The following is an 11,840-nucleotide window of genomic DNA, read 5'->3' as shown; positions in this document are numbered from 1 at the left end:
ATGGTCTGAGGTTGTACACTTTAGTTTAATTTAGCTGCTAAAAAACAGAGTTTCATTTCTTTCTCATGGTTCTGAAAGATCAGATATCTCTTTATTACGATTCCATTCCGGAAACGCGTAGGTTGTACCGCAGAGATGAGAAGGTTTTGTCGTAGACTAGGTAGGACTGCAGAAGGTTTGGCCCCCCAGGAGAATAAGATACCGATTTCAAAGTATGTAAATCACTTGACGGGAAACTTTTAATCACTATGAATTCCGAATTATTTTTTTACCAAATTTTTATTTTTACCGATATTTTCCATAAATAAGTGCTTATTTTTTTAAATCTTTCGTGCCATGCAGTGGAGTTCATTCGCGTTTAAAAAGCGCATATGAGCATATAGCATAGAATCGCCTTTCTGCATTAGGAGAAAGATGATTCAATGCAAGATTGAAATTATTAAAAATATTCAGATCCGCATTTTTCAGCACCGAGGTCTCACAAATCATTTGCACTCCAACATATATAGGTCGCTTGGATCATGAATATAAAATTTGGGAGATAGATCCCAGAACTAGCAGACTCGAGAACTCCTTCTTCCCAGGGACAATACGAGATACGGGATAGCAACTGTAGGGTTAGAGATAGAAAAAATTCCACTTGCCAACCACAGCGTCCAGGCAATAATTAATTTTACCCTAATGGATGCACTTTCATTAATCTCGTGTACAAGGTGTGTGAGAAAAGTAATGAGACTGATTTCTTATCTACCAAATTTTTATTTTTTTCTGGCAACAGTATTATCCCCTTCAAAGTAGATCCCTTTGGCAGCTATACATCGGCGGAGGCGTTGTTTTCAGTCTTGCTAGAGGCGCTGAAATGCTTCCACTGGTTGGACTTTTAACATGTCAGCCACATTCTTTTGAATGATCTCCAGAGTCCCAAAATGAATTCCTTTAAGATGTGTTTTAATATTAGGGGGGAAAATGTCACAAGGACTCAGATCAGTTGAATAGGGGGGCTGAGGAACAACAGGGATGCCTTTTAGAGTAAAAACTTCCGTGATGGTGATAGCTGTGTGACATAGGGCGTGGTCATGCAAGAAATGACACGCGCGGATTCCCCAAGTTTAAAACAAAACTTGATAAACAAAACACTCATCTCTCTGGTGATCCGAAGAACATTTTCAAGGACAGATGTTGTATCCATTCTGCAGGAACATCGTCTTTAGGTGTTGGAGATCAAAAGGCAAGCTTACGTTGTCCGCGGTGGTTCGTGCTCAGTGGACGAAGGTAGATAGGACCGCTCTCCTCTGGGACAGCCAATGGCAGTCAGAATGGTCCTCAGGGGAGCTCAATCCTTGTGTATCTTTGGCGTTCCATAAAGCCTGGGATGTTGCTCATCACTGCTCCGTGCTAGGCAGTCAACGAGGAATCACCCGGGTGAAATAATACTGCATCAAATTTCTCGTCACGTATAAATTCCGTGGAAACCGTTTACCTGCGTGGTTATCTTTTCACGTCACCCTTCCTTCAAATAATACACCCAGCCTTGTTGACTGTTTTCAGTAAAAATTAACGTTTCTTCGCATTCCTACCAAGTAATCCTAAGTTCGTATCCATTCCCGGGATGTGTAATTAATTCCTGGCTCAGTTGGAGCGGATATGGACCGCGGCGGCGACTGAGGGGAGGGAAAAATATCCCGACCGTCAAAACCGGATGAATTTTATTTCCGGGCGGGGAAATGAACTAATACGGACACTCTTCGCGAGCCATCCGTCCCATTCCGATCGCGTTTCACCCCACACACGGGCATCACCCATCAATTCCATCATCTGCAGATAGAATACATGCATCTTAAATTCTGCACCCTCGCGGAGCTGCGAGTAAGCCTATTTAGGAAGATGATAGAGTAGCAGGGTATCAAATACATGATTTCTCTATTAATTTTTTACAAGCACGATAAGTAGAAGGGAGTTCAAAGAAACTGCGGGTGATTCCATGACAGAAACTTATCACGGAGCCATCCGATAATGCGCATTACAGCGCAAGTGAAAATCATTCACCTTGATTGCGGAAAAATATTTCAATTTAAGAGAACGCCTTGGTAGCTTAACTGGCTACAGAACCCTGACGGAAATCGAGGGATCAGGGTTCGATTCCCAGTCAATGCGAATGATATTTACTCTTTTAAATTGTTTCATTGTGGAGTAAATACTTGTATAAACTTTGATATTCAATGTAGTTTTATGATTCTGATGCTTGGTGGTTCGGGCAAGAGGATAAGAATGGGGGATGGAAACAGAAGAATGCAAAACTGAAAATGGACAGAAAAAGAAACTAAGTCAGTTTTTGTATGTTAAGGAAGGATAAAAGATTGTTGCTAAAAATTCGTAGATTTGCAGGAAAAATGGATGTAGGAGATAATGAGATAAAATAGGATGCTGAGAACGTTAATAGAGGAGAGAATTCTCGGATAGCGATGCATAGGGAGGAAATTTATTTATTTTGGTTAAAATTTAGGACGATAGAACGTATTCAGAGTTTTAAAAACAAGTTTTTATAATAATTAATACTAGGTTTAATTGATTTGAGGACATTTTATAGTACAGGGTTAAAGAAATGCAAGAATACGCAGTGTCTGAGGGTCCATCGAGCATTATCCTGTTGGACTACCTCGTAATAAACGAAGTCGTGAACAGTCTCTCACTTGGATCGAAAGGCGCTTCCTCCGTCGTGTAAAGCATGTAAATGCATGCACGGGTGGGCCTCGATGACCGTTCTCGTTCAAGATAGCATTGAGGAATGACAACCTGCAGAAATGAATTCTCTACACAAAACCCCATTCCCGCATGGAAAAAATCGTGGTGTGGGAGGATTGGTTGACATCCCGCGAGTCTGAATAATGTGAAGGATCAAGTCGATAACCACACGAACAGCAAACCGTGGGTCAATTTTATGAACGTAAGTCGTCTCACTCAAATGCGTCTCCAGGTTGAGGGTCCAGCCATTGGGCATCCCACTACTCAGACCAAACTCTGTGGTTTCCATGGCAACCAATTCTAATGGGAAACCGCAGGTTGAGCTCTTGAAGGGAACCGCCTTCCCTTAGAAACATGAGCATTCCCAACTCCTCATTTCGACCAAGTGTGAGGCGAGTTATGCTCTCGGCTATGGAAAAAATCATTTTTCAAGTTTATTAATGTAGTTCCTTCATTTTACCAACTTCGAGCAAAACGAGAGGAAAAGCCATATATGTTGAAGTTAATAATAACGATTTAATCGAACCAAATCAAATCTGAATGAGAAACATTCAATGGAAGAAAAATCGTTCCTGGATGGTATCTGACATTACAATATATTTGCATGAATGAACTCACACACTAAAATTCTCTTCCTTTATCATTAAAAAAATCATATATTGCTAGGTTATGGAGAATATTTTTAGTGCCATCAATAAAAGGGAACCCTTGCAATGTTTTTTGGGTAACATGTTTATTCTCACAAACCCTCATCCATTATTAGCAGATTTGAAATGAAAATTTTTTATTGATTTTCTAAAGGGTTTCAGATTAATGGGTTAGCAATAACATGTTTGTAATAATAGAGGTTCCGTGGAATGTTTTTAATTATTAAATGTTTCCTTAAACAGTTCTTCGTTCATTGCATGCGCCATTCGTATCGTTCCGATGGTCTGGGTCCCTTAGTAAAGTGTTTTTTTTTGACATGCGAGCAGCCGTAGCACATTTCGTTCCGTCGAAACAGAGCGAAGGAGAAGTCACCGTGGCAACGATTGCTGGCTTGAACGCCTATCCGACGGCTTCAGTTTTCCCCTTTACTCTCGGTGATCGCGTCCCCCACAATCGTCCCGTTGAACTCAGCGCAGGAGAGAGAGGTTCCGTTTTCGTTCCTCACGACCATTCTAAAGGTCGCTATGTCCTGGAAAAAAGAGACACGGTGCTAAGACATCAAAGGAAACAATATGCACTGCATATTCCTAAGCTTTTTTGTTCTATTCAACATCGAGTTTCTATTCGAACAGTTGCGGGAGATGCGACGACAGTAACTTCAACGGACTCGTGCGTCAAAATGCCACCATTTCAAAGTGTAAAAACCATTTGCCTTTAACGGGACCCCGGTCAATGCGAATGATTTTTACATTTTCAAATTGTTGCATCGAATATTCGAAGTACATTTACTCAAGTAATCGTGTTGACCCGTCTGATCTTTCAACTGTATTATCCAAAAATAATTACCCCAAACGAACTAAATACACCAAAGAAAAAACTCATTGCTATTGAAATGAACTACATGATTTTTTAAATACATTGCCGCGGTTTCAATTCATAGTGTCAGCAGAAGACTTCTCATTCCGCACAGTGCTTGAGAAAATGATGCATTTAAACGTACGATATTAAAAAAATTCTGTGTACTCGAATTTAAGCAAGTGTTTTTGCTAAATCCCATAAATTTCACGAACTCTCATCTCAACCCAAATTTTCATATTGAACTATTTCATTAGTCGTGTGAACTACATACGGAGGATGTAATGCGATTCAGATTTTATGAAGATAGTTTTGATACACTGACTTCTATGATGGAAATTCCACTCCTTGCTTTTGGCCTTCAGGAGAAGGGTAGGTTCTCGTACGTCCTGGGTTTTGATACTACTCTTAACATTTTTGAGGATCTTCTCTCAGAATGGCCGCAAAGTGCCAATATTTACTTCCGTAGTAGCTCCGTAAGACTCGATCCTTTGGTTCACCTTCTTTTAAGATAGTCTCCTATCTTTAAGCATTTTAAATAAAGTTATAGTTGTTCCATTAGGAATAAAAACACTCTCACTAATCCTCTTGTTCCATCGCATACGCATCAGCGGATGAATTGTACAGGCGGAAGGAAAATTTCCAAACGTCTTGCCGTAGGCGGACTGAACATTTTTCAAATTGAAACGGCTATTACTGACACAATACTGGATTCAAGTAAATGGAACTTGAGCACATTTAAATTAAAAATTAAGCTAAAGAATCAACAAAAATGTCAAATTTTGCACAATACATTCTGTGAATATGATCACTCTTTATTAACCATATCACGTATGCCCATGTTTGGATATTAGGCAGACATTTTGGTACCGCTTGGATATGCATCTATTTTAATCTATATATTCAATGAATATCCACGGTGGTAATACATCTTAGGAATATAAAAAGGAGTAGGTTAGGCGCGATGTTTAGAATTGTTAAAAAGGGCGAAGCGTGGGAAGATTTATGGAAAGAGATAGAAAAGCCTAACTTTAAGGGAAAAAACGACCATAGTTTCAAAATAAAAATATAGGCGCAAAAAACAAATAAGAAAAAATACTCTTTTTTAAATAGAACGATTATTGATTGGAACCAGCTGCCTGGAGGTTTGTTTGAGCCCTTTCCATCCAATTTTAGAAGTTTTAAGTATAAATGTAAAGCAGCCACTGGGTAATAAACTTCATTGTAGTTATTGCTTGTGTGTAATGTGGAAGTTAGTTTACATGTGATGTGGAGGCTTGTTTGTATGTGATGTGGAAGTGTCATTGTATGTAAGAATATTATGTGTCTCATCTGTTTTTCTAGTGCATTTATGTATGTATTTTTCGTCGTAATAGTTATCTTTGACCAAACTTGACGGTTGCCACCAGGAAAATCGCCTAATTGCAACGTAATTCTAAAATAATAATAATAAAATGGGTGATTTTTCACTGATTGAGTACTTAATGTTACGTTGTAACGAAATTAGTCGTAAAAAGTTCATTCTATCAGTGGAAAGCTGAGGGTGTGAACATATATTTTTTAGCTTCGCTGAATATGGTATTCAATTGAGTTCCGGCATCCACGACTAGCCATTATCTCCTTAGTTTCGGGCATTGGAAGGTACACGCCATCCCCCTCTCAAAATCTCAACAGCCAGGGTACACCTACCTCATCCGGGAGGTCGACGTTGACTTGGAACTTGAAGTAGTAGTTTGCACTGTCACCGCTCTTAAAGCGACACTTGTCCTTCTCGAGCCCAACGCAGATATGAACCCCTGGGACAGGAAATGTAATCTTCGAGCCGTTGTGGTCCACGGTCATCTCCCCTATTAAATCAGTCGACTCTTCCCCTGCAAGTAAATTCTTATTCATTTTCAATGAATATTTCGTGCTTTATATTTATGTTTTCATCTAGGAATATCACACCCGCAACTTAACCCCCAAAATACTCCACCTGGAAAAGAAAAAATCCTGATTTAACATTCTCAAGCAATTTGAAAGAACACATTGTTCAGATCTAAATAATGAAATATTGCAAATGATACAGTAACAGTTTCTATTCCCTCCCCTCAAACTCCTGCAATCACGAATTAGTGACCACGGAGCATTAAATGCTAAGCTCCTTATATGGGATCCAAAATAAGAAGCCCAAAAGAAAATTATATTTTTATTTAAAAGGGGACTATAATGGCTTCAAATACGTTTATCAGAGTTCACTTGAAAATTTTAAGAGAGACAGTAGACACCGAAATACTGAGGATACGTAGAACCACTGCCATGACATCTCGCACTCAGAAGTGCACAGGTTCATTCTAAGTAAATTTATAAAAATAGCTCGGCGAATTAGATAGAAGTAAGTGTAAAGTGTTGAATAATAAACTGAGGCGGGTGACAAATAGAGCAAATGATGCGTGGTGGAAAACGTTGTGCGAGGATATGGAAATTCTACAGAGAAAAGGTGAAATTGGTGCTCTGTGCTGGTAGGTTAAAACCTTGTCTGGAAGTAAGAAGGAAAAATCGTTGCAAACAGTCAACGATAAGACAGGAAAAAAACTAATTGAACCAGAAAGGATCGAAGAGAGATATTGATAGAAATGAGCTCTTGCGGCTAGTAATATATAATAAATGTGAAACTCCAATAGCCGTACACAGTTTACCTTTCTAAACAAAGTAAAATTGAAATTAATTGGCTAGCGCCACAAGTCAAGAAGGGGTAAAAGGTAAAAAAGGATAATGAGGTAGGTAAAAGGGGTAAAAGGTAAAAAAGGAGAGGAAAAGAAAGGTGAATACGAATACGCGTATTTTGGCCACAAAGTAGCCTAGGCCAGGGGTGGCAGGGAGTGAATACACACCAGACCAATTTTGGCACAAAATATTTCCCCCTAGAGCAGTCGGACAACGTTATCCTGATCCCTTATCGTTCATGGTAACTCTATCTGTCCTACACTTAACCTCTATTTATGAGGTTACCCTACTTATGAGGTTTATCCTACACTTAACCTATATTTACATGATTTTTCCTACCTTAGTACGACGTAGCTTATTCAACATCATCGCTAAAGGTATATCCTTCCAATTAATGCAAGAGATTTAATCTGTAATTTTACCATCGCTATGTGAGTGATTCCCGACCTAGGTCTTATAAAAATTTTGATACGGCCTTCGGCTATCCTCGGATACAACCACCGACAATTAAGGCCGACTGACCTAATATCCTTATCATAAAGCTCTTCTACGTTTTCTCTCCACCATCTTAGATGCCCTAATGACTCTATTAATACCTTCCCTGTCTTGATAAGTCTTAATATTTTCCGATATCATCCTATTTATATGTTGAATATTATTTCCATTATTATTATAATTTTATTTCCCTCAATATATTTGCAATACTTTTATTTACATACGTATATATACCTAGAACATTCTTAGCTTTTGTTTTAATGATATTTATCAATCATTTATCTTAATATTATGAATATTGTAGTAATATCTTAAAAATAATATTTCATGTTTATAGGTATCCGCACATTAGTCATATCTCAGAAGGTTTTGCAGGTTTTTTAATGCCCCATTCCTGTGTGGGTTATTTCATAAGGATATCAGTTCACAATCCTTACGATTTTCCCACAAATGTACATATCTTTTCACACTCTATGCAATTTCATTATCCCCCAATGTTGGATTCACTTTATCCATTTAATCATATTTTTTATTTCGTATTTTCCCATAATAACTGCAAAAATTATATACACTTTTTTCAATGGTTGTTGATTTATTTTTGCGTATAACGACGAAATAGTATGTGGAATTTGGGACCATCTAGTCACAATCTCGCGTCAATAAAGACGTTTAATTTTTTATTATTATGCCTCCCTTTACCTATCACAGCGTTCCAATTACTATTACGCGCCTCCTCCCTAGCACATTCTAAATTATTCCTTATAATTAATCCAAAAAATTGTCTAGTTCTTCCTCTCGGTGACTACTTATCGGCATGTGAAAATGGATTAGATTAGTCGGCTCTGTTTCTATCTACTCGTATATCAATGGTATCCTATCACTCACTTTCACTGTATTCACTACCCTAACATTTTCCCGTTTCCTATTAAAAATTATGGTCACTCCGCGTAGACTCTCCCATCACCCTTCCATAACTGTTGCTCAGTTACAATGGTAGCAGTACTCCTCACTCTTCCTCCATCTCACCTCACTCAAACCTCTGCTTCTCTCTTAATTTCTTTTAACTTCCCTGTCCTCATCATTGCTAAAACATTCAGTTTCCACATCAAAAACTTTGCTGTTTCCCTTTGAGTCTTACTTTCCAGGAGCAGTTTGGAGACGCAACTAGAATCTTCATCAAGTTGCAGTGATCGCGGACTTTCGCTAAAACCACTCACCGACCATGATATTCATGACTCCCGTCACGTTGCTCCCGAGGGTGAACTGGCACGGGAGATGGCGGCAGTGGAAGAATGACAGGTAATTCGGCGGCACCTCGCTCTCTCCTGGCAAAACAAAAAAGGAAGAATCAGAACTGGCCATTTCAGTGTCAGGATCCTCGATTCACTTTGAGGATGGAATGAACTCCGAACTAAGCCGGAGACTGAGAGTATTGCGGGGAAAGGTAGAGTAAGCTGCACCAACCCGCACCCTTGTCAATGGAACCTCCCTTTCTTCATCCAAAAGGTCTCTCAAATCGATAGTATCGAAACTATCAATAAATTACAATCTACTATTCATAACTCTAAAGTCTTTAAGAATATGGTCTAGAATAGTCTGAATTAGGGGATATTCTTCGAAAAAACAGATGTCGTCTCTATTGGCTCTCCACTCTCGCCAGTAATCGTTAACTTCTTCATTGTTCGAGGAGAGGGCTTTCTCCTCCGCGGATCATAAACTAAAGTATTTAGACCAATATGTGGATTGCACCTTCATTGTCTGGCCCCATGGAACCGAGTTTCCCCAAGAGTCCCTGAACCTCATGAACATCTAGCACCCGAACATCAAGTTCACCATGGAAATGGAGCAAAACCTGCCCTTCCACGATATCCAGATTCCCCGCACGGCATATGGGACTCTGACATACCGAGTGTATTGGGAGACGGCACTCAAGGACCTATGCCTGAATGGATAAAGTTACCATCACTCCCAAAGGAGAGCGGTCCTGTCTACCTCCGTCTACCGAGCCCGATCTACCGCGGACACGTAGCTTGCCTTTTGATCTCCAACACCTAAAGACGATGTTCCTCCAGGACAAATACAACATCTGTCCCTAAAAATGTCCTTCGGATCACCAGAGAGAGGCGAAGAAAATCATCTGGCCCCATAAAGGTCCTCCGAGAAGGAAAAACCGATTGCCAGAGCCAGCTTTCCTTACGCATTTTCTTAGAAATAATGATTAGGAAGGGTTTAACCATTACAGGGAAACTCTCAAGGATATTGAAGAAACATAATATATTAATGATCCACAAGCTGCCGGAGAAACTAAGTAGCCACCTCGTCCGGGTGGAGGACCATCTGGGACTCAAGACTCCGGGAGTTGAGCGCATCCTATGTGAGTGCGGAGAAGCCTACATCGGAGAAATGGGCTGTATGGTAGAAATCAGAACTAAGGAGCACAGGAGATGCACCAGACGGAGCTACCCAGAAAAAATCAGCCAATGTGGAGCACAGCCTCACCCAGGGCCATCGGATTATCTTCGACAAGGCTTAACTTATGAGCAGAGCAAACGGCTACTAGGACCGCCTGTCAAAGACGGGGAACAATATCTCTCATCACTCAAATATTTGCCCATCAATGAAATCACCTCCATTATTTTCAGGCATACCAAAGCAAACCTTTATATTTGTTCACCATGTTTTTCACGAGTCAAATTCGATTCCAGGCAGGCTCTTTTTTGCAGTGATTATAAAAACCCAGTTGCCGAGATTGTTTGTTAACTTCTTTTTTCTAACCGGTCTACTTGTAAGGTGGGTTAAATAGAAATGGAATGAAACATCAACGAAATGGCAGCTGCGAAGGTTTTCCACCGACTGTGATAACGATCTAATGGGCAAGGAAGGAGTGCAGTGAACGAAAAGGAAATTGAGAAGAAATAAGTTTTCATACTTTCTACAAATCATTGGTTCACGAAATCAAGTGCGCCAGAAAATTATTTCTGCGCTGACTTTTTCATCAGAGCCCCCGAACAACATTTCCTTAATGAATTAGATGTGAATGGGAAGGCATAATCAATTCAAAGGACTGCGGGAGACGTCTCAACGGTTACTTTAGTGAAGTCATCCGCTGATGAGAGTCGAAATGAGGAAATTTCACATTGTAAAAATCGTTCACCTTGACCGGGAATCGAAGCCGGATCTCCTCATTTACCGGCCGAATATTTTAACAAACTAAGCAACTGAGGCGTCCTCAAAAGCATCGGGCGGATTAGGAGATGAGGAGGCGAAAGACAGGCTTTTAAGAATCAAGAAGATTGAAGGTCTCGGTCAAGGCGAGTGATATCTACACTGTGACACTTTTTTTTAGATTTTGAGTCTTGCAATATTCCTCATATTTAGCATAGCTTCTACTGCACTTATCGTATAACGAATAATAATGGTAAATATTAGACTATTATGTATTAATAACTAAAATGTCGATAGACGAGACCTTTCGGATGGAGAAAAGAAGGTTCTACTAAGAAGGGTACGAGTGTGAATGTATTCGCACTTATTTTATGCACAGATGATAGGACATAAAGTACCTCTGAGGTGAGAAACGCCCTTCTCATTTTTTTTAGATATTGAGAGGTAGCAGGATATTGATAGGGCCTTGCCGTGACGGTGAGGTTTTGGGTTTAGGTAGAGAGGGTTTAGGGAGGAAAATAATGGTTGTTTTAGATGTTGTAGATACTTGTAGTAAGCGAGAATTGCCATACTGGAATTGTCATTTAGAAAAACATAAAAACCCATGGAAAAATATCGCAATTAACATAAAAACCGACGAAATCGCTATAATATCCCATGGATTTTCATGTGAATTCATTAACAAATTCCAAGTAAATGAATAAAGAATCAATGTAGATTAAACAAGTGGAATCCCACGCAATACTTGGGCCATAATAATAGGCTTGGATCTTTGATAATTAGATTATTCCTGAGGGGAGGGATTAATGCAAAACAAAGTGGAACCTCTCTGAGGTTTAATGAAACTGCGAACTCACCGCAAGAGTTGAACTCCAAGGAAACCACATTTCCCGCAAGAAGGAGCACTAAGACGTACACCAGAGTCATCGCGCCCGGTTCCATCGGCTTCCCAGCTTGAGATGAGGACTTCAACCGACCGCGGACGTCCAGTACTTATATCACGCGCCCAGGCGTCAAAATAGCTCCCCAATGTCGGGCGATGCATTTGGCGATGCGTCAAGGCACAAGATGATTCCTTCGCCGGGTCAAGAGGGCCGAGATAGCGCCTTAGAAGTGACGAATCGACGAGATAAACTTGGTGGGGGAGGAGCAGCCTGCCCATGAAAATTCCGAGAACGATGGAGGAAGGAACGAGAGAAGGCGTACAGGCGTACGCGTGTATATTGCGG

At 40.1% G+C, this 11,840-nt stretch overlaps 1 protein-coding gene across 1 annotated transcript; it reads right to left on the bottom strand.

Moving 5' to 3' along the window:
- Window positions 1-3,390: 3,390 nt before the first annotated feature.
- Window positions 3,391-11,616, bottom strand: LOC139698867 (uncharacterized). Its single transcript, XM_071597808.1, has 4 exons — window positions 11,469-11,616; window positions 8,664-8,771; window positions 5,935-6,116; window positions 3,391-3,919 (listed from the first exon to the last, which is right to left on the bottom strand). The coding sequence occupies exons 1-4, from the start codon at window positions 11,551-11,553 to the stop codon at window positions 3,803-3,805; spliced, it is 492 nt and encodes a 163-aa protein (XP_071453909.1). The 5' UTR covers window positions 11,554-11,616; the 3' UTR covers window positions 3,391-3,802.
- Between the last annotated feature and the right edge of the window lie 224 nt (window positions 11,617-11,840).

Source organism: Hetaerina americana, unplaced genomic scaffold, assembly GCF_022747635.1.
Source record: "Hetaerina americana unplaced genomic scaffold, ioHetAmer1.1.p SCAF_9, whole genome shotgun sequence".
NCBI lineage: Eukaryota > Metazoa > Arthropoda > Insecta > Odonata > Calopterygidae > Hetaerina > Hetaerina americana.
This window is presented reverse-complemented; position numbering and strand designations above follow the sequence as displayed.